The sequence below is a fragment of the Equus przewalskii genome, chromosome 17 (genome assembly GCF_037783145.1).
Source record: "Equus przewalskii isolate Varuska chromosome 17, EquPr2, whole genome shotgun sequence".
Taxonomy (NCBI): Eukaryota; Metazoa; Chordata; class Mammalia; order Perissodactyla; family Equidae; genus Equus; species Equus przewalskii.
In genome coordinates, this window is record NC_091847.1 from 81,199,675 (window position 1) to 81,223,289 (window position 23,615).

Here is a 23,615-nt window from a genome sequence, read left to right on the forward strand (position 1 = left end):
TCATTATATTCTATTGAAAGAAAGCCTGCACCCGTTTTTCTTTTAATGCTTTATTGAAACGATTTTAAATGTTTCCATATGAGAACACAGTAAAGGCAATCAATGACAGATGAATTTTATTTTGGACTGGAACTTTGGAAAACTGCCTCCTACCTCACCACTCTGCAGTATCCAGTGCTAAGTATTTGTAAAATGTGCTACAAGACCAGCCTGCTCCGACATGGAAATACTATATATCCTGGGAACTCTCCAACCACAGTCTTCGAATCACAAATGAAGCAGCATAAAATACACACTCCCCCCCCCCCCCACAATATAGCCATATGATGTGATTCTGAGAGAAGAAAGCTTGATACCCAGAATAGCACTTCCATGCACTTTGCATCGAAAGATGACCGTAAGGAGAAGGTGCCGGCGAGAGTCGCAGCTTTAAGGTGATGTGTCTGTTCCTCTCCCAGAGATTCTGTTACGAACTCCCACAGTGCAATTACAAGTTTCTAAGTGACCTGCAGAATAAAAAGATGATTTTGGTATCAAGCCCATCAATTTAACACGGACACAGACATTAGCTTTCTATCTATAGGGTAAGATCAAATATCAGATACTAAGTTACTGACAAAGATGGGTTAAAATAAATGTAGGTACAAAGAAATTTCCACGGAATTGTTCTGAGACATTTGGAAATTGAGTTATATTTCTCAACTACATACAGTATATGACCCCACACTGGATCCTGTACAGAAATAAAAAATGTTTAAAAGAGGACATTATTGGGTCAATTGACAAACTGGTATATAGACAGTAGATTAAATAAAAGTATCAATGTCAGATCTTCTTACGTTGATAACTATGCTGTGGTTATTTAAGAGAACGACTATTGGGAAATACACACTGAAGTATATACGGGTAAAGCGATATGGCAGATGTAACTTCAGAGAAAATTATTTATCTACATACAGAGAGACAGAGAGTGAAAGCGTAAAGCTGATGGAGCAAAATGTTACCCATTGATGAATCCGAGTAAAACGTATTTGAGGGCTCTATGTACTATTTGTGCAGCTTTCCTCTAAGCTCGAAATTATTTTCAAATGAAAAGTAACTAATAAAAGTAATACTTTTTTTGACTAACCTACCCAAAGCAAATAATTTCTTTGCCCCTTAGCAACTGTGTGTTTGTGGCATATTATTTCGAATTTCTTCTACACTGCTTTGAATTTAAACTTAAATGGCCCTCTCTCCACTTCTGATAGAGGGTGCTGAAGTCTCCAGCTAGCAGAGTGGAGTCATCTCTTTCTCTCTGCAGTTCTAGCCCCCCGTAGTTTGACGCTCTGTTGTTGGGGCACGCATGTTAAGGACTGCTCTGCTGTGTGTTCTTGGAGAATTGACCTGTTAACATTATGTGATGCTCTTCTTTATTCCTGATCACTTTCCTTGCTTTGAAGTCAGCTCTGTCTGAAATTAACATAGCTCCTTTTTATTTCTTCTGACAGTCCTTGCATGATTTATTTTTCTCCCTACATGTACTTTTAATCTACCTGTGTCTTTATATTTAAAGTGGTTTCTGGTAGACAGCATACAATCAGTTTGTGTTCTTTTGATCCACTCAGACCATTTCTCTCTTTTTTCCTCATAATTTTATTCTGAAAGTTTTCATACAGAAAAGCTGAAAGAAGCGTACAATAAACATACATACGCCCAATGCCTGGATTCTGTGCTGAACGGTGTGCTGGGTTTGCTTCAGCGTACGTGAGTGCCTCTCTTCATCCCTCTGCCCATCCATCAGTCTATCTCTTTCCTCATGCATTTCAAAGTAAGCTGCAGACAGCAGTACACTTCACCCTAAACACGTCGGCCTAGGTGGCCTTCAGTGAGTTCAATATATTTAAATGCAAATTTTATAAATGAAATGCACAAGCTTTCACCATCCTATGAGTTTTGACAAATGCGTCCCTAGCAAGATATAGACCAGTGCTGTCCAGTAGAACCGTGCACAGTGATGGTCTGTGCCATTCAGACACAGTAGGCACTAGGCACGTGTGGCTACTGAGTTCTGCCTTCTGATTGTGCATTGGGGCCACTGATCCTCAGAGTGATTTCTGATGCAGGTGGATTAATATTGAACACATTTGCTCCTGTTTTCTATTAATTTCCCTTGTTCTTGTTCCTGTCTTCCACTCTTTTTCTGCCTTTTATGGTTTTAACTGAACATTTTATATGATTCTATTTTCCTTCCTTTCTTATCATATCAATTATTTCTCTTCTTAATTTTTTTTAGGTAGTTGCCCTAGAGTTTGCACTATACATTTACAACTAATCCAAACCCACCTTCAAATACCACCACTCCCCTTCATAGGTAGTGTGAGTACCTTATAATAACCAAATAATCCCAATTCCTTCCCCCATCCCTGTATCCCTGCTGTCACTCATTTCACTTATCTACAAGAATACATGAGCAAATATATATATCCATCAGATATACCAAACTGAATACATTGGCTATTATTTTGAACAAACTACTATCTGTTAGATCAAGTACAAACAAAAAGAATAAAAGTGTTCATTTTGCCTTCACTTTTTCCTCCTCTGATGCTCTTCCTCTCTGAGCAGATCCGAGTACCTGGCCTTTATCATTTTCCTTCTCTCTAAAGAACTTCTTTTAACATTTCTTGCAAGACAGGTCTACTGGCAACAAATTCATTCAATTTTTGTTTGCCTGAGAAAGTCTTTATTTCTTCTTCTCTTTTGAGGATAATTTCACACGGTACAGAGTTCTAGTTGGTGTTTTTTTTTTTTCTCTCAACACTAAATATTTCACTGCACTCTCTCCTTGCCTGTGTGGTTTCCGAGGAGAAGTCGGATGTGATTCTCGTCTCTGTTCCTCTGTGGATAAGGCATCTTTCCCTCTGGCTTCCTTCAGGACTTTTTCTTTATCTTTGATTTTCTGTAGTTTGAAAATGATATGTTGAGGTGTAGTATGGGGGTATTTTTTCTGTTTAGTGTTCTTTGAGCTTCCTGGACCTGTGATTTGGTGTCTGACACTAATCTGAGGGAAATTCTCAGTCATTGTTTCAAATATTTCTTCTGTTCCTTTCTCTCTCTCTTCTGATGTTCACATTACAGGTACACTACAACTTTCGTAGTTGTCCCACAGTCCATGGATATTCTGTTCTTTTTTTTTTTTCAGTCTTTGTTCTCTTTGCTTTTTGGTTTTTGAGGATTCTATTGATCTATCCTTGAGCTCAGAGAGTCTTTCCTCAGCTATGTCCAGTCTGCTAATCAGCCCATCAAAGGCATTCTTCATTTCTGTACAGCGTTCTTGAGCTCTAGCATTTGTTTTTGTTCTTTCTTAGGATTTCCAGGTCTCTCCTTACAGGTCCCATCTGTTCTTGCATGCTGCCTACTTTATCCATTAGAGCCCGTAGCATATTAATCACAGTTGTTTTAAGTTCCTGGTCTGATAATTCCAACATCCCTGCCATGTCTGGTTCTGACGCTTGCTCTGTCCCTTCAGATTGTGTTTTTTGCCTTTAAGTATGCCTTGTAGTTTTTTCTTGATAGCTGGAGTGGCATGCTGAGTGTAAGGAACTGCTGTGAATAGGCCTTTAATGATGTGGTGTGGGGTGTGGGGAGGTCCTGTGAGTAGGTCTCAGTCTTTGGTGAGCCTGCACCTCTGACTGTGAACTCCACAGAGTTTCTCAGTTTTTTTCTCTCCCTTAGGTGGGACAGATGACTAGAGGGGCTGGAGTTGAGTGTTTCTCTTCCTCTAGGTCAGTCAGGCTCTGACAAGACCCCAGCAGGTTAGTCTCTGTTAACTAGTTTCCCCTGGGGGCAGCCTCCTAAAAACAGGCACTCTGGCTGTTGCCAATGGTTCCTTTTCTTCCCCTGCTGGAAGCAGGCGGGGTTTTCCTCCAGTATTTACCGTGGGAACCTAGGGAGCTCCTGGAGGTAAGGCTGACAGTGTTGTGGCCCCGTGACTGGGTCCCTTGGAGTCTACAGCTCTCAGAGTTGCCCCCACCAAGCCTCAGCAATCACAGTGACAGGCCCAGGGTCCCATCAGTGCTCAGGAGTCTGCTCTGTGAACCATCACCCTGTCTTCTCCAACCTTGGGGGCAGGGGTTTGCCTGTGTCCTCCCTGCCTTACAGATCCAATAAGATTGTGAATTTTTCAGTCTGTTCAGCTTTTCTTTTTTTCTTAGGAAGATTAACACCCGCCACCAATTCTGCTCTTTTTGCTGAGGAAGATTGGCCTTGAGCTAACATCCATGCCCATCTTCCTCTACTTTATATGTGGAATGCCACCACAGCATGGCTGGTTAAACGGTGCATAGTCTGCACCTGGGATTGGAACTGGCGAACCCAAGGCCACCGAAGTGGAGTGTGCGAACTTAACCACTGTGCCACTGGGCCGGCCCCAGTCTGTTCGGGCTTTTCATTCATTAGGACGGAGTGGTGGTCTCTAAGCTCCTTATGTGTGGAACCGGAAACTGGAATCCTTCCCATTGCCCCTCTCTCTGTGTCCTGCTCTGGCCCCTCGGGCATGGGGATAACGGGAGCACTTACCCACCGCGGGCTGTGGTCCTGGCCCTTCTCTGAGCCCCTCACACAGGCAGCTCATTCAGTCCCAGCACAGCCTTCTGAGGTGGGTCCTGTCAGATCTCTTTACAGATGAGCAAGTGAAGCAGACAGGACTCACTTGACAACCTGCCCAGGTGATGGAACGGGGAACCGCGACTCCAGCCGGCCTGCGACTGCAGAGCCCCTCTTACTCTTGTTGTCTCTGCCCTGGAGCTCCTGGCGTGGCCCGTCCATTCCCAGCTCGACTCCTGGTGACGTGCCCCATGCTGACACGTTCCTAGGGTACCGCATAGCTCCTACTATTTCGACTGAAAAATGAGCTGCTAATACCCACACAGTATAAAAGAAATCTTTAAAACTGTTTCCAAGAATACCTGTATTTTAAAAAATAATTTCTTTTTCTTTATGAAGAAATTCAGTGGCTGGAAATAAATAGAAAATTCTGAATAAGGCATTGTTTTATCTCAAGGTTAAAAAAATTGGGGCCGGCTCCGTGGCCGAGTGGTTAAGTTCGCGCGCTCCGCTGCGGCAGCCCAGGGTTTGGATCCTGGGCGCGGACATGGCACCACTCATCAGACCACGTTGAGGCGGCGTCCCACATCCCACAACTAGAAGGATGTGCAACTAAGATATATACAACTGTGTACAGGGGGGGTTTGGGGGAGATAAAGCAGGAAAAATAAAAGATTGGCAACAGTTGTTAGCCCAGGTGCCAATCTTTGGAAAAAAAAGGAAGATTGGCAACAGCTGTTAGCCCAGGTGCCAGTCTTTAAAAAAAAAAATTGTTCATCAGCTAAAAGACATGATATCATATCCATAAGCCATAAAGGGAAAGACTAAGAAGTTCAAATATATAAAATGAAAAACGTTTTCAAACAATAATCTGTGAAAGCATGTTTCTCATACATTTAATAAACATTTATTTCTTTGATATTTCTAACAAATCAATCAGGCATGTGTATCTGTATATTGATACGTACATGTGTAGCGAGTATTTGAGCATCACACGAAGCAGTGCCGGTGGTTGTTTCTGAGCAGCAGGAAGGAGTGTGGTGAAGAGGAAAGCTCTTAGGTTTCACTTCATGTTTTTCCTATTGCTTAAAATTTTTAACATAAGCACGTATTACTATTATAATTTTTAAACTAATTTAAAAAGTACATTATCCAGGAGTTGGAAAAGATGCCTGAAGAATACAAATAAGAAAGCATGAAGAAATCCCTCAAATGTGTTTTATGCTGTTTGATTATCAAGAAGGGGCCCTTATGGACGGTTTCATCTCAGGATTGGCCCTACTGAGGAATGGGCGTCTGTTGCGACTCTCCTGGTCTGACAAGCATCCATTAGCCTGCAGAAACGGCTGGTCCCTAGAAACGAGCCTCTGGACCATGTAGACAGGACACAGCGATTGAGAGGACTCGCCCAAGGAGCATTCGCTCACTGCCAAGTCTCTAACCAACAGTAAGTGCTGAATATCTACTGCCGGCAAAGCACTTCCCACACGTGCGGGAAACAATGAAACAGGATCTGCTTCCATCCAGAAGCCAATGAGCTGCGAGGGTTGCAAAGGAAAACACACCTGGGATGAAAGTACAATTTCAAAGTAACATACCGATGAGTCGTCTAGGGAGCCAGATCTTCAGTACCCGAGGTGCGTGGCTGAGCCTCTGGGGTCTAGGACCCCTGTTCTTTCGTGCACTTTACAGCCTAGATTATCAGTGTGTGTGTGTTATTTCTGGAGTTGTTACTGTTCTTTGATTTTCTGCTGCCTTGTTTTACTTTCTAAAGCTTGTTATCCCCAAACTCAAGTTTTAAAAAGAACATCATTTTACTTCAAAAAGTTCTTCAGTGACAAAGATATGGTTCTAGAAAAGCTATACCTTCAAATTTCCTTACAGCAAATGCCTTTGAAAGAAACTCAGAGATGTGAGCATTTCTGAACAGTGTGATTGTTCTGTCACCGGGGAAACGCTTAGTAAAACCTGAGGCCACCAAAGAATTCAGGCCGCTCCTAAAGCATTGGCTACATTAAGGCCACCTTTCCCATCAGTCAGCAGTTTGCCTCAGAAACCTGAAGAAGGCCCAGTCTACTCAGAGATCCACATTTTTAAAATACACAGCACAGCAACCAAACCAAATAAAAAGAGAATTTCAATCTCACCTGTGTTTTCCTGAAGCAAACCCAGTTCATAAGCTGGTGCATCAACTTTCAAAATCCCCTCTTTCCTTTGAAACTTTCAACCCTCCTGCTGACCCAGAATTTCTCACTCAGCAAAACCTACATCATCCCAGACACCCTGCCTGCACCACTTTCTGATTTTCTCCCCTCTCGGACCAGCTTGGCCTCTCCGACTTTTCGACTTTTCGCTTTGCACGTTACAACTGAGAACCCAGAGCTGGAAAAGCAGAACGCCCTCCTCCCGTCGGTTCTTTGCGGCCGGTCTGACCATTCTCTGAATTCTGCAACAGGAATCAGATAGGGCAGAAGCCGCAGAGATCAAAGCATCTCTCACTAGTGAGAACCGACCGAGAACAGGAACATTGGACACAGACAGCAACACAAATCTTCTCCTCGACACACTTACTCGAATCCAGAGCTGATTAACTGGCGGAGAGTATTTCTCAAATGCTAAAAAGATAATAATAGTTAATGTTTATTTAGGGCTTACTCTGTGCCAAGCACCATATACCCTCTTAACACGCACAGCCTCAGTCAATCATCCCAACAACCTTGAGAGGCAGGTACCATCACTCTTTCCAGTTTGCGGAGGAGGAAACTAAGGCACAGAGAGGTTACACAGCTGAAGTCACACAGCTGGTGACTAGTAGGCTTTGGAGTCACACGCAGAGCGTTTAACTCCAAAGGGCAGACTTTTAACCACACGATATGAAGAACTCCCCAAATATCTGGTACCCTTTTGGTCCGATTCGTGTTTTTAGACCTACTTTGTTCTTTGGCCGTGTGTCCACAGATGCGTTCTTCGACGGTTTCCGCGCCGCGACGCCTGCTTCCCTGGCAGAGCTGCTGGCGGCGGCGTTTGAACTCGCTGCTCCCCTTCTCGGCTTGACCCCTGCAGGCACAGGTAGTGGCCGCATCTGTCTATCTGTGTAAAAGGCTTTTTTAATGAGTCTACCCACAGTTTGAGGGCCTTCCCTTCTAGAGTTCTTTGCTCCCGTCACCAAAGGGTCTGAGAAGTGACACGGAGGGAAATCGAGTCAGAAATGTGCCTCACTCTTTTCAGCTCAGAGACCCCGTGACCCTGCTCTGCGGGCGCCCTCCCGGGTCCGCTGGGACCTCTCCGCGCGGAGGCGAGCGCTCACCCTGCTTGCGGGCGTGTTCCGCGGCCTGGGGCGCCGTCAGCATGGCGAAGGGGTGCAAGGAGCGGGGCACCGGCGGCGCTCCCGGACCCTGCAAGGGAAGCAGACCTGCCGGTGGGGCCGCCCGCGCCTGCTGGGGACGCGCTTGGTCGGCACGGGGCCGGCCCCCGCGCGGCCCCTGGACATCGCGCCATCGCTCACCCGGCCAAGGCGCGGCCGCTGCGCCGGGGATGCCCCGCCACGCGCCCATGCTCTTCGCGCTTCCCCGTGCCGGCAGCACCCTTTCCTCCCCTCCTCCTACAGGCCCCGCTCTTCCTTTAGAGGGAGCTCAAAAGTCACCTTTGCGGAGAAACTTGCTCCATGTCCCCCCTCCCCTCTCCCATGCCGGCACCCGCCGCGCCCGAGGCGAAACTGCTGACTGGCTCGTCTGGGACTGAAAGGATGCTGTCACGTGGACACCCCCGCGTGTCACAGTTGGTAATAACCCGCTGTCCGCGGCACCGCGAGGCCGGACCTGCGCCTGCGCTCACTCAGTCACTCCACAGGTTTCAGTGAGCACCTCCCATGGGCCAGGCCCTGTTCCGGGGGCCGGGTTTAGTGAGCAGGAAGGGTTCCTGCCTTTGTGGGGCTGAGTGAGGAGACACGAACTACAGACTGTTAGAGCAGCAGCGTGAGCCTGGCTGTGCCAGGTTTAATAAGCTAAGCTCGGCGCTGCGCGGGGCAGCCGCTGGGCAGCCGCGGCGTGGAGGCAGCCCGAGAAGGGCTCTGCTCTTTGCAGCGCTCCCGCCGAGGCTGGCAGGGGGGCGAGCGTGGCGGAGCTGGAGAGGCCTGTCCGGCCGAGGGAGCCCGAGGCCCTCCCAGGAGAGGAAGGGGCCGCGCGGCCGGGCGGGGCGGGCGGAGGCGCCGACAGACACCTGCGCGCCCGGTGGTCCTGGGCGGAGCGCGCCGCGCTTGACCGACGCCCACTCCAGGGTGCGGGGCGCCTTTGGAAGGCTTCCAAGCAGCGGCTGACACTGTCTGATTTAGGTTGAAAGCAGCTCAGCCCGGCCGCGTGGGGAGAGTGGACTGGGGTGCGGCAGCCGGGGCCAGGCGGCCAATTCAGCCTGTCATCTCCAGAGCCCCAGAGAGGGCCCAGCACACAGTAGGCCCTCAGGCGTCATGGACTACTTGAGTAACTGCAATGGTGGCTAACAGCACGGACGTCAGCCAGGCTGTACCTGAATGCAGGCTGCACCATCCACAAGTCGTGACCTCGGGCCTGTCACCTGGCGTCCCCCGGCCCCTTTCCTCGTGAGACGAACATAGCGGTGACCGCCCCCCGCGCGTGGTGGGATCAGAGAGTCAGCACTTGTAAAGCGCTCAGAACGGTTCTTGGCCCAGAGTACAGCACGTTAACTTTAAAAATAATGATAATAATAGTAATTGTTATTTATCTCTATCGCCATCTTCATCATTTCTCTCCCTGACTCAGCTCCTGCTGCGCATAGTTACCCACGGCGGATCCTGGCCGCCGTTTCCTCCGCCTCGCCTTCCAGAGAAAGGCTGAGTGGACTGCTGACAAAGAATCAATCAGAGCAGGAGGCCAGAGACTGCTAACACCCTCTGCAAGATCAGCACCTTCCTACTCTCTTACTGATACAGCTTCAGGCTTTATATTTACAGAACTCGTATTTTTAAGGAGCAAAAGAAGCTTATACAACTCTCTTCACGTGTTTCTTTCAGCAAACGCCCCATTTCATCAATAGGGCACCTTGTATGATGTTTAACTGAGGCGACACCAAGACAAGGACGACAGAATGCATACCCACTGTTACATTTCCAGCTCAGCAGAAAATTCCTTCTCTCTATCTTTATTACCTGAATCTCTTAATGATCAAGTTCCCACATAATTGGTATCCTTTCAAAGTAGGTAAAAATCTGTATTTCCACAATCTGAATTTGAGCTCTAGGAGAATCGTGTGGTTTATATATAGGTTTTTTCCTGTCTTTTTTTTCTTTTTTTTTTTTTAAAGAAAAGGACTGTATTTGTATATTACTTTGCAATTTGCAACAGGAAGGACTGAGCAGACACCTGGGAGATGCCTGTGTTCCTGACAACTGTGGAACCATGTACCAGCCCTGGTCTGCCCACTCCAGACTCCTTTTATATGAGAAGTAAATCTGTTTTTCAAGATTCCTATGGGTTTTCTGCTCTATCATACAGAAAAGATGGATTAAATAATAAATGAGGTGTGTTCTCTTTATTGACAGAATAGCTTATGGGGCTATTCCAAATTTGACCTCAGCCTTTTATTCAAATGGCAGAAATATTTATTGCGAGTTTACTTCATATCCAGTGTTGTAAAGAATTAAACACAAGCGGAAGCGATGGTCTCTAACCTCAAGAAGCACATAATCTACTCAGAAACAGGACCCTGAAACACAGACGGTAACTGAAGAAGGCTTCGTGTCAGGGTGGGGCAATGATGGCCGTGACAGCAGCCCTCCAGGATGATGCATCCAGGGACAAGGGGAGGAGAACAGCTCATATGCCTGCCTTAGAAGATCCCAGACGGATGTTTTTCATACTAGTTTCCCCATCTGCTGGGGAAGACGGAACTCGGAACTCGATGATTTTAAAGTGACTGCCAGCTCAAATATGCTATGAGTCCTGATAATCTGATGACTCATGCAAGCAGTTAATATAGCTTCCTGTGTGGCTTATGTGAAAAAATTATTTAAAAAGTTGGATGAAATTTAAATCCTAAACCTAGAGTTAATCATATGCTCTTTTTTTTTACTTTAAAACTACTTTAAATCTTTATCTTTATTGTGTCAATGTAAAAGTATTACTATGATTGTTATTTCTCAATTCAAGTACTTATTGAGTGCCAAATTATGTCCAAAGCACATTCAACAAAACTTTCTTGTAACTGGAAGGGTGAGGAGGAGGAGAGGGGAATGTGGAACAGCACGTAGGAATGTGCACAGGGCTCCATCGTTAAGGGCTGAAGAGCACAGACAGTAATCTTTATCTGCCCTTCAACCCAGAGCAGTCACTTATTAAAACACCATTTTGATATCGCTGAGATGGAGGGTGGGGAATTTCTGATCAAAGATCAATGTCAAAGCAATTGAACATATGCTGTGACAATCATATTTTCCACAGTAAAAGCTGACCACGTGGTCATGTGGTCTGGAAAGTTTGTATCTGTCCAAGAAGTTTTGCAAATATGGTTGGAATGTTGCAAAATCATATTTTGTAAACATTTTAAAGTTTCTGAAGATAAAGGGCAAATTTCAAATGAGAAGTGTACTGGAAAATCTAAGACTTGACTGATTATATCCTATCACAGTTTTTTAAAAAATTGAGGCTCTGTATAAATTAAAAAGACAAACGACCCAACAGAAAAATGGATAGATTTTAACAGGCACTTTACAAGAGAAGAGCCACGTGAGGAGTTGCTCATTGGTAATGAAGACCACCCCCCCCCCCCACCCCCCACAGATGGACCAACTAAGAAGCCCGGAAACACCCAGCGTTGGTAGCAACCAGATGACCCCCAGCGCAGGGAGGGCTGTAAAGGGGACGATCCTTTGGGAAAAGGACTTCCAGAGAGTGGAAGACGCGAACGCAAGGTGACGCAGCATTTCGCTCCCAGCACACGCCGCACAGAGACTCTCACTGTCGTCGAGACACACAAAGGGACAAGCACAGTCTGCAGAAGAGTGCAGACAAATCGGGGTGTGTTCCTATAGCCGAGTACACCCTGGGGACGTGCGACCCCGCGGACGAATTTCTGCGGCGAGACGCTGAGTGAAAACGGAAGGCCGCGCGATAACGCATTTGCTTCATTTCATTCCTCTCGCTTCATTTGTATATCCTGCTTTTATTTCATTTATATGAAATGCAAAGAACATGCAAAACTAAACAATATAGTGATTAGAGATGCATATGCAGTAAAACTATCAAGAAATAAAAAAGAATGATGGACACATAATTCAAGATTGTGGAAACCGGTGAAAGGACGCACAGAGCTGAACCACAGCACGCACGTGGCGGATTTGCTGTGGCTTGGTCTCTATACTTTAAACATATACTCTAAGTATTCCTTTGAGCATAACTGAGATTGAAAGCCTGGTTTTTTTGTGTGTGTGAGGAAGATTCACCCTGAGCTAACATGCATTGCCAATCCTCCTCTTTTTTCTCTTGAGGAAGATCAGCCCTGAGCTGACATCTGTGCCAGTCTTCCTCCACTTTCTATGTGGGACGCTTCCACAGCATGGCTGATGAGTGGAGTAGGTCCACACCCTCGAACCTGGGCCTCCAAAGCGGAGGGCAGGGAACTTTAACCACTGGGCCATGCCCTGGCCCCTGAAAGCATGTATTTTAATCTCTCATCATGAAGATCTGTCAATGCTGAAGTTTGTTTAAATGTATGTCCCTCCCTTTATCATGAAAACACTTCCTCATTTCTGTACGATTCAGGCGAGTCATCCTCTAAGAAGAGAAGGTTCGTGGTGGAGTGTTGGAGTAGGTGCCCGGAGTCTGGGCCTGCAGAGGTGAGAGCCCTAGCTGAGAGGTCAGGCTGCTATCAGTGGGCTCCTGCAGACAGGAGGAAGGAGGTTGGCCACCCTGAGGGGGAGGGTTTGGAAATAATAATGCTAATTTCGAAGCTCCCCATGTGCCAGCATCCTGCCGCTGACATGCATGGTCTCGGTTAGTGCTCGGGACACCTGGTGTGATCGGGCAAGTGTGATCATGCCTGTTCATGTGCAGGAAAATGGGGAATCAGAGAAGTTAAATAACTTACCCAAGGCCACACAGCTGGCAAGTGACAGCACTGGGACTGGACACCTGTCTGTTTGCCTCTGAAGAGCATGTGTGGGGCAGTGGAGGTGAGTGTGGAGAGTCCTGTGCTGGCGGAGGGGACACCAGGGTGTGGCGTCAGAAGAGAGAAGGGGAGCGGGTGTTCCGAAGTCCTCCACCACCTCCGCTGGGCTTTCTCCTCTCTCTGCACAAACGTTTCCCCTTCCTGCCTCCCTTTCCTTTTTCCCTCTTTCTCCATCAGATGGAGCAAAAGAATATTTTTATCACTTGCTTTATTTGTTGAAGGAAGATTTACGCTCCTTTTTCTTCAGCTTAAAATTCAGCAGGACATTTAATATTTATCTGAAGCTAATTCTAAGTAACCCTCACTTGTTTGAGGCCCTTAGTTGAGTTTTTTCTGAGTCCTAGGTCCTCGGCAGAGAAACGGCTCCTATCAGCAAAGCCCAGCTCGCTATGGGGAGTAGAGGCTGAGGCTGAGACTGGTGCACCATCCTGGGCCTGGGATGCTTTCTGTCACCAGGTGGCAGCAAACAGTCCCGAAGACAGCCACGAGCTTCGCTCCAGGGTTGGGAAATTCTCCATGATCTGGTTAGAATTCAACAGGGCAACAGGCTTCCGCAGGGCAAGTTCAGCCGTTGCCTAGGAGACATTGCATCTGCAGGAGTCAAAGGTCATTCAGATACGTGCAGCAATTAAAGAAGCACCTTTGCTATTAACTATTTTCTGGAACAATCTCATTTCCTTCTAGTTAAAGCTATTTTTTAAAATTATGTTAAATCCCAAAAGACTGTTGTAAAGTAGCTCTTACAATTTAATTTTTGAAATGCTACATTTGCATTGAGGGGTCCTGCTCATTCCTTATTCTCAATGTGGAGAAGGTCGCTGTGTGGAGCTGACGTGTGGCCACTCGAGGAAGCCCTGGGCTGGCGGTCGTCAGGCAGGGGGGCCTGTGAGGCTCACGGGAGCAGAGGTTCTTATATCTGTAGCTCAGGTCACATCACACCCTTTGTGGTCACTGGCTGTGTAAAGCAGAGTTTACGCTGTATTAATAACACACACACATGCTTGATGAGCAATTTAATTTTTGAATGTTTAGAGCAGTGGCTCTCGACCAGCTGTGACTTGCCTCTTAGGGGACATCTGGTAAAGTCGAGAGACATTTTTGGTTGTCACAATTAGGAGGAAGCTACTGACATTAGTGGGCTGAGGCCAGGATGCTGCTGAACGTCCCACAGTGCACAGGACGGCCCGACCCCACCTCCACACACCACGAAGGATTAACTGGTCTGAAATGTGGAGAAGCCTGACTTACAGGAACACGGAGGAGGTCAGATGCCAAACCCAGACCCCAAGGGCCAGAAACTCAGCTACAGCAACTACAGTGTCGTTTTGAGGTTACTGTGTGCCAAGCACTGAGGGCTTAACTGAGACCGACTTACTCCATTTCCCATGTCAACCCCATCTTCTTGACCCTGTTTTTACAAAGAAATCAAGGCTGACCACAGAAGACTTGCTCAGGATCACTCTTCTTGTGGCTGGTGGAGCTGGGAGCCAAACCCCGGCAGCCTGGCTTTCGAATCCTCATGCCGTCTTTCCTGCCGGAAACAATAAATGTGCCGGCACACGTATCCTGTACCAATAGACAAGCACAGCCTCCGAAGGAAAGTCCCCTCCACACAGATGTGATCCACTCCCCTCAGAGCTGGCCACATGTGGGCCTTCTATTCGTGGTCACTGCCTGTGATGACGGGACTGTGTGTGACCGAACGGAGAAAGTGTGGCAAATGCTCTTTCATGAAGAAGCAAATGACCGGATGGAAGGTAGAGACGAGACGGCTGGCTCCTCTGCTCCGCGTGGCTTCCCGTTCTGGTCCCTGTGAGTGGACCTGGCTCAGCCAAGCTGCACAGACACCAGACACCGTCTTGCACACCGTAGTGACTGTTGCCCCGGGTGGGCCTGCAGGGCCTCACAGCGCCGTCCTCTAGGACATGGTTCTCCGGATTTGCCCTTTGGCCACATGAGTGGACACCAGCTGGCCCCTAGACTCGCCCAGGCTCCAGAAGGTGAGGAGAACACAGTTACTGAAGAGAGGGGCTTGGGCTCAGGTAAATAAATATGTTGGGGGCGTTGGGGAAACGGGAGGAGAGAGCAGCCTGCAGAAAAAACAAGCAGGAATGACCGGGATGGTTTGCTAAGCTCTCCAAGAGACTCAAAGAGCTGGGCGTTCTTTAAAACTCAAGGCAGCTTTGTCTCTGAACAGTATCAGGCCTGGGGGACTTCTGTCTCAGCCAAGGTGGAAATTCTGCCCCAATATAAGACCCATGAGAAAAGCAATCTTGTCTGGCTTGCTCACCGTCATATCCCCTGCACCCCCACTACACTGAATGAATGAATGAACAAATGAATGAATGAACAGAGCTGAAGCCAGAGTGACGGAGGGAGACTGAGTCTCGGGACCATGACCAGGTCACATGTGGGTTCAGATGAAAGGATGGTTGGTTCCAAAGTTACAACATGTGGTAAATACTTGACTCCTGGGCCGGGTCTGGTAAGCTCTTGCCTCTCTGTGACCCACTGTTTGCGTCTGCAGGTGGAGGAACCACAGAGGCAGGTGTCCCTGTGGCCGTCGCCCCCCTGCCCTGCCTCTCTTCCAGATCCAAGTGGGTCACTGAGAGCAGCAGTGAGCAGAAGGCCTGGGGCGAGGGATGGGCTCCCCCTGTCCCTCCCTGCCGCCCCTGCCCTCCCCCTGCCCTCCCTCCCCCTCTCTAGAGGTGGCTCAAGGTAAAGGCACCACCTCGAAACAGCAGCCAGATTGAAGGTTTACTGCGAGCTCGTACACGCATAGAGAGCAAACCTGAGCTGGCTGTAAAGACCATCCAGAACACTCCGTGGCTTTTAGATCAGTCTGTGGAAGCCCAAAGGAGGGGGCCCAGGGTCCCACGGTCGTGGGTCAGAACTCAGACCCAGGTCTCAGGCCCGATCGTTGCCGCTCCCGCTGTGGGAGCCTCATGGTCGTCTCAGGGGAGGGGAGATGTGACGCAGCTAACCAAGTAATTATCAGGAGGACGAGCCTCGTAACCCTGGTCCTCATGCCTGGAAGTTACGGTACCTCAGACAAGGAGGACCACGTCACAAGAGTGAGCGAGAAACTTAATCGGAGACAGGCCGAAGCGGGTCTCCAGGCTGGTGCCCTCCTGCTGCCTCTGCCTGGCCTGTCACTGGACACAGTCGTCCTGCTGATACCGTCCTCGACGCAAGGAAAGCACTTTACAGACATTGTCATCCAAGGGAGACGTGGCTACACCTGGTTTTGTACGTTTGATATAAAACTGTTATTTCATGCCTGAAAGTACATTATAAATTTATAAAAGAGAGAAAGTCTCTCTAAAAATCCCTTACATTGATAGTCTTAGGTCGCCCTTACCTTGGTGGCACCAGAATTGGCAGAAGAACCAGCCCTATAAATTGTAAAGACTTCCTCAATTGGGATTCTGTTCTGTTAAACAGCAAAAAATGTCTTGTCAGATCGTGGCTTCTCTTTTACTACAGAACAAAACTGTCCAGCACATCTAGGATGGTGCCTGGGCACTAAATAAATAAATTCTAAATAAATGGATAAATCAGAGTATCCAAATACTAATTATTTATGTGTTTCATTCTGGATTTTTTTGGCCCCTTAAATACAATATATGTCTTTTTATTATATCTTATAAAAATGAAACACTTAATATTAGTAAATCCTAAACAGAAACATTTGGTTGAAAAATAAAATAAATACACATTAATATCAAAATGCACACAGTAGACATAGACTCTCCGTATATGCACACAGTGTTCTTTCCTTACCATTAAGAGTCCAGCGTAAGACGATAAAATCATTGCTTCTCGTTCCCTGCGGTTTGTATATATGGGTCTGCCACGAAATGGCATTTTCCTAAGGGGGAGGATGAGTAAATAAGAATAGGGGTTATGCTTGTTCTTTAGACGCCTGCTACGGTTGTGACAATAATCCGGTGGCCGCGTGCCGTGTATTAATTCGAAAGATGGATGTGACCAGTCTGCCCTCAGCGCAGCTCACACTCTGAATTTGAATCTTCCAGCATGGCAATATATTTGCCCTCACCTGTCCATGTTCTCACAGCGATCGGACACTGGCAGACGGGCCCCACGGTGGACAATTACGGTTCTGTGCATGTCCTTACCCTTCTGTGGCTGTTTGCTTGGGGGACTGTGTTTCCCATTGTGAGCTTGTGTGCTCCCGGGGACCCCAGCAGCACTTCGACATTCCAGGGGGAAAAAACACGCTGGGGACTAAGCTCGTCGCGCCCCCATCCCCACTCCTCCCCAGACGCGTCAGGGCCAGCAGAGCCACTGAGCCCCGATTCTGCCCTGGACCGAATGCCATGGTGAAGAGGGCTGAAGCTAAGAATAACGTCCACCCAAAGGAAAGAGTCAGGAGGTACGTCCCAGTGACATGGTCTGGGGTTTGGATTAAGCCATGCCTGACACAGACCTGCCCATGCGCTCTTCAGATACGGAGGCAATAAACCCCCTCCCTTTTTTTCTTACATGTGTTCAGACTGGATTTGCTACTGATTACAACTAAACCCTGACTGATACAGCCACCGTGGACCCAATGTGTGAGCTAAGGCCTGGAGCAGAAGAAATGAGCCGCCTCTGGAAGAAGCTCCTTGGGCCTGGCCTCACTGGTTTCGTGTTCTTACCAACTGAGTGGGTCTGTCCGGCTCACAGGGAGAAAGGCCAGTCATCAGGGGAAGGACACGACTCTGATTCAAACAGCTCAGCTCAGGGACGTCTAGTTAAATGCTTAGAAATCGCGGCCGACAGTCCTTGGGGAAAGACTGCAGCCTTTACCCACAGAACGGACCCTTTCAAACCTCGGCACGTACACAAGAGAGCAGTCGTGTCGCTAAGGCACAACGTGCCCGCAAGAAAGAGCTTCATCTGACAGAAACCAGTCGGCAGAGATGCAAAACATGTGAACACCTCTGTGACTTCCTGGGCTGACAACCGAGATGTTTCTTCAGATTTCTGGTTGGAGACGGACACTTGCCTGTCAATGTTTTCAAATCAGAGTGCCTCACGGTGGAAGACGCTAGATAGGACGTCCTCTGTCATCACTGATAGTCACACATTAAAAAAAAACAGAAAACGATTTCAACTTACACTTCCTCCCGCTCCAACCAAGTTAGGTCTTCTGAGTGATCCAGCCATTGCAGCGTAGCACTGACGGCCAGGTCATAGTGAGCCTGGAACAGGGAGCACAGGGGGACACTGCACATCAGCCTACATGCTGGCCCAGGGCCCCCTGGACCCAGGGACCATGTTGCTGCTAAGCCCGTTCTACAGTTTTGTCTTGTCCACGTGGTGAGGATCAGCAGCTCTGTCCGGTAACCTGACACTCAGACGGAAATAATTAGGGATCTTCAGGGGCTGAATTTACCTCCCCCTAGAGCAGATTCTTTGACTTGTGTGGACAGGAAAAGAAAGGATACGTTCCTGGAAAGGATGCTAAACTGGATCAGGGAATCTGGGTTCAAATCTAGGTTTAGCCAACGACTCGTGGTGTGTCCTTGGGTGAGCAACTGATGTTCTCTGAGCCTCAGATTCCTTAAATTTTAAAATAGGAAAAGATGAAGGTAGAGGAAGAGGGACACAGAGAACAATTTCTAATTCTGCCACCAGAACGTCAGAAATTCGTCCCTGGGGCACGGGGAAGTGGTCATCCACCTGGGGAATGGGGGGTCCCAGGGGGCTTCAGAGGAGAGGCCCCAGTGGAGCTGGGCCTGAGGAGGAGGAGGTCTGCAGGTGGAGGGGGACGTCCAGGTGGGGCCAGCGTGAGCAGAGGGCGGGAGGCGGGCCTGACTCAGAGACCTGCTGCGTCTCAGACGCGGGGAAGGAGTGAGGACCGAGCCCATTGTCCACCCCCCTCCCCCACCCCCCAGTCCCTTCTCCTGGTCATTTCTCATCATGTTCACCATCTGTCTGTCAAACAGCCCTTCCCTCCTCCCCACCAACCCCAGAAAGGGAAGGTTGGTTTTGTTTTCGTGTTTTCAGAGGCTTCTAAGGTTCTATCTAATTCAGACAGTCTCTAAACAATGTAATTATTTCTTCCAGGGACAGAATCAAACTGAAAAGAGAACCCCAAAAAAAAGGAAGGAAGAAAGAAAATGGACTGTGATCAGCTGTGAAACCTCATCCAGAGTTTGACGCCTGGACCAGCCCCGCGGGCCTCACCCGTGTGCTGTTGGAAATGGCAGTTCCCAGCCCCACCACAGACCCCCAATCAGAAGGGCCTTGTGATGAGACCTCATTAAAGTCTGGGAAGCACTTATCTGATGGATGGAACTCTCCACTTAATGTGTGCAGAGAAGTACTGAGAGCACAAGGTTTCTCTGCCTCTTCAGCTGCGAGGAAGTCAGACAGGGTGGGGCGGGGGGGTACCTTTCTTCCTTATTAAATGTGCAAGAATAGAAACTGGGTGAGCATAAAAAAGCCGAGGTTTACTAATTTCTTCTGGATTAGATCTTTACACAACTTCCTCCTTAATTTATGTGAAGTGAACTTTCATTATGTAACATGAATCTGTCTTTCAACATGAATAATAACACAAAGAATTTTAGGATTATTCAATTCTTTGATTTTCTCCCTTAATGCAAATAGAAAAATATACATATATTTGAGAACTACATGATAGCTAATATTGTCAGAAACATTTTAACATCCTGTATGTAACATTTAACCTGGCACTCATCTTGCATTTTAATCGTTTCTAATAGCAAATAGAAGTCTCATGACTTTCCTTTTCTCATTCTTTTGCCCTCAGTTTAATGAGTTGAAAAGACCACATGGACAGTCGTGGGATGAGAAGATGAGTAAGGGGATGTCTGAGGTGTGAAGATTGGCCTTGTTCACGAGACACACGCATCCTCGTTCCGTCCCCTCGACACACACGTAACACAGTGTGACTCACAAGCCTTCCTTTACCATGTCATCTAGCAAGGTGGGCTGCCTTCTTCCTTTTGGGTCAAATTCATTTTCCCGAAGTCTGATGCCAACATAATCTCCCCTTGAAAGCAAGAGAGCAGGATTGAACCATTCCATTGGGAACGATGCAGGAGCTCAGAACACAGGAGCATCCTTCCCAGCCGCCCCCGCCCCCCGAAACGCTAGACAAGTCCTGCTTGGATGGCTCTGGCAGCTGAGTTAATACTGCATTTTGATTTAAACGCAATTCTGCAACGCTGCAGGTGTAAAATGTCTAACTGTGATTAATAAATCTCGTTTATCTGAAAATTAAAGTCACATAGAACAGAATTTATAGGAAAGCAGGGAGTATGATAAATCCCCAAATGCAGGAAAGGTTTTACAAAACGGAAAGCATTGAGACCCACTGTTTACAGTAAGGGTCCCCTGCTGCCGTGTTAGACTCAGGCCCAACGTCCAGAGTTGATGGATTCCAGACACGTGACATTCTGTACACATGGATTCTTTTGCCAGGGCTGCCCCCATTAGAATGCAGATACCCTTAGGAGGAGCTGCGCATGAAAACATCTCAGTGACTCCACTTGAGTGCATCCTCTTCAGATCCCTTCCTGACAGTGACACTGAACAAGGGAGGACAGAATACGGGCCCTGGGAGGAGACTGGCAGGGCACCGTCTTGGGAGAGGCAGGAAGAGGGGCTAGATGCAGGAAAAAGCGCTCTGGGGTCTCTGAGGTCGGTCTCCAAAATCGCACAGTTTACGTCAGGCCAGTTCTGCTGTCAAGGTCTCTACCACATGCTTTGAGCATGTCACTCTGGGGGGATAAGTTTGTTTCTGGCTCCTGAAATCTCTTCTTCTGAATTATTAAGCTTAAATTGATGAAAAAAATTCTCGAATTTTTACTTTGTAATTCCAAGTTACCTTATTTGAAGTAGCCTAAACTTATCCTTTGGATATAAAAGCACTTTTGAATCAGTCTTGAAATTCCAGTTGTGTGTGGAGGAATTGGCATTCCTGATTATGAAGTCTTCTTTATTGTGTTGGCCTCCAAACACACATGTGTGAACATGTGCATTCATACATAGTTTATTCTAGCATTTCTTTAGGACTAGTTAGAAGATGATTATCTCAGTAGGCACACAGAGGGCTTTGGATGGAGACCGTGGTAAGGCCTTGGCTGAAAATGGTGTTATGGGTGTTGAGCCCATAATACATGTGAAATAGAACGTGACCATTTTTCCCTTTTACTATGGTCTATGATTGTCACCAGTCTCTTAACAAAGTATCAAGTTAAAGAAAAGCTACTGCAGGAGAAAAATTTTTCCATGGGGAAACTTAATGGTTTCTTTGTTGGTTTAAAAAAAAAAGTCCAGATGGCAAGAAAAAGGAGGTGAATTGCTTAGTTGATAAAACTGACGATAAAAGAGGCTGAGGCTGCCACTTGAATGCTGGGCCCTGGGCACTTGTTCCAGGAATCGGCCCTGGGTCTTCACCAGCAGGGCCCTCATGGATCCACCCCACCCAGCACAGGCTGACAGGGGTGGGGGGAGGGTTGGTCCGCTCTGAGGCTCTAGAGCGGGGCATTCAGACCCGGAGCTGCTGGCAGAAGCATCCTCCCAGGAGATTCAGCGCCCCTGGGCACCAGGTGGGGGCCGCGGGCCGCAGACAGGCGACATCATCTGGCTTTTTCAGCCAGTGCAGTAGATTCTCCCTTGGATTTTTACCCCTGCCGATATCCACACCAGCTATGACAAGAAACCCACCAAATGTCGCGTGTAACAAGCAACAGTCGTTCTCAGTCATACTTACAGGAGCTTTTTCATCTCCTTCTTCAGGAGCCTTCTTTCCATGACGAAAGGTTTACCCGGCTAGCAGGTGTCTGTGGCTTACACTGCCCCTGATTTCCTTCCGTGAGACCCAGCCTCTCTGAGCCAGAAGCTACAGCAGCGAATCAGAGAGAACTGAGTCAGGGATGCTATCACCCCAAATACCAGTCATGGAGTCCTGGCCCTGGAAGGGATCCGAGAGCGTGTGGGGCTCAAGCCTCTTCCCCAGCAGCTTCCAGGTCAGAGAGCTGTCTGGAGGCCAGGGCACAGGACTTGAGCAGATCCGATGCCTCTTACTCCCTGCAAGTGTTTCCACATTCACCACTTCCTTATCCTTGTGAGAAACTAGCAAGTGAAGCAGGCATGGCTCAAGTAACAGTGGGTGAGACTATATGGGCAGAACCATCCAAACTTGGATGGTTTGTGATCTGACTATGTTTGAGTTCTGTGCACTTTCAACACACCGACTCCCAGTGAATCCAGCCTGGGGCAATGGCCCGGGATGGAGCTCTCCACAGAACACACATACAGCTTCCTAAGGCCAGGAGGCCCTCGAAAAAACCCGTGCTGACAGCCAATGTGAGGCCATGTCTTCCATTCCCACCCCCACATGGAGCCAGAAATTGGAATTCAGGTGATGGGGTCAAAAGGAGTCTGAAGTCTCAAAAAGGAGTTTATGAAAAAAATCATCACTATGAATGAGGTGCCCAGGGAGAGGTATGAATGGGATATCAACTGTATCTGAGATGTTTTTATTTCTTAAAAAAGATTTAAAGCAAATTATGATGGCTAATTTTATGTGTTGACTTGGCTGGACCAATGTGCCCAGATATTTGGTCAAACATTATTCTGGATGTTTCTGTGAAGGTGCTTTTTGGATGAGAGTCACATTTGAATCAGTGGATTTTGAGCAAAGCAGATTACCAGCCGTTATTTGGGTGGGCCTCATCCAGTTAGTTGAAGGGCTTAAAAGAACAAAGACTGACCTCTCCTGAGCAAGAAGGGATCTGCCAGCAGACGGCCTTTGGACCCCTACTGCAGCTCTTCCCTGAGTCCAGCCCACCTCCTCGGGTTTTGGACTGGCCAAGCCACCACAGTCACAGGAGGCAGTTCCTGAAACTAAATCTCTCTACGTGTACACACATCCTGTCGGCTCTGTTTCTCTGGAGAACCGTGACCAATACACACATACAAGAAAGACATTAATATTGTTGACTCTGAGGTGATAGTTCCATGGATGTTCATTATGTTACCTTCTGTACTTTTGAAATTATGCATATGTTTTTGAATCACTACTCTAAAAATGCTTGGGAAAAAAACTTTACAAACTTTTTTTAATTGTACCGTATAAACGTTAAACTTCATTTGGTTCAGCTCTCCAACAACAAGCAGAGGCAACAGGATGCCACCGACTTAAAAGGAATTCTTCACCAGACCAGTTTAATTATTTTGGACCATTCTTGCTGCTGCTCCCTCTGCTTTAGCCTTGGAGGGGAGCTGGGAAAGGTGAGGGGGAGAGAGCAGGAGCGTCCGTCCCACAGGACTGACTGCAAAGACAGTGATACTGCTCTCTGCAAGACAGCAGTGGGAGAGGACGCTGCAAGCCAGAGGGGTGGCTTTGTGGCCCAGAGAAGGCAAAGCTCCGGACCCCAGGAGGCCGGATGCCGGGTGCAGTGTCCACTCCATCGCTGACTGGAGTGGCTGTCGCCAAGTCTCTTGGCCCTTCATGGCCCCAGCCTCAGGTGTCGTCTGAGACGTGACGAGCTGGTTAACTTCACCACAACACTTTCTGCCCTGACTTTCTACAGCTCCATAAAGGTTGATATGTGCTATCATTCTGCTAATTCAGTAAGTTGGAAAAACATTTGTCCTTCTTCAATTCCTTGACTGGGGAGTAAGGGGCTCTCTTAGCTTCCTGCCTTTTTAAAAAGCAAAAGAATTAGCGTTTGTTTTAACCCATTCTTGTTTTGTGATTCTTTGAATTTCAGACTTAGGAGTGATAAAGTTTCGTCTCTTGGTTGCCACGATGCTTCCTCTCAGAGCCACCCTCCCTCCCCTGCCATTCAATGCAGCATGACGTG

At 47.6% G+C, this 23,615-nt stretch overlaps 1 protein-coding gene across 10 annotated transcripts; it reads right to left on the reverse strand.

Moving 5' to 3' along the window:
* Nucleotides 1-34: 34 nt before the first annotated feature.
* On the reverse strand, nt 35-21,669 carry C17H2orf80 (chromosome 17 C2orf80 homolog). Of its 10 annotated transcripts, none has more exons than XM_070581821.1 (9): nt 21,518-21,669; nt 19,711-19,792; nt 17,890-17,972; nt 16,549-16,636; nt 16,127-16,198; nt 7,895-7,982; nt 7,520-7,644; nt 7,159-7,202; nt 35-506 (listed from the first exon to the last, which is right to left on the reverse strand). In XM_070581821.1, the coding sequence occupies exons 1-9, from the start codon at nt 21,556-21,558 to the stop codon at nt 488-490; spliced, it is 642 nt and encodes a 213-aa protein (XP_070437922.1). In that variant the 5' UTR covers nt 21,559-21,669; the 3' UTR covers nt 35-487. The 10 variants fall into 10 exon arrangements, with proteins under 10 accessions (XP_070437922.1, XP_070437925.1, XP_070437921.1 ...); XM_070581824.1 differs by having other exon boundaries at nt 7,520-7,673; XM_070581820.1 differs by having other exon boundaries at nt 7,520-7,677.
* Between the last annotated feature and the right edge of the window lie 1,946 nt (nt 21,670-23,615).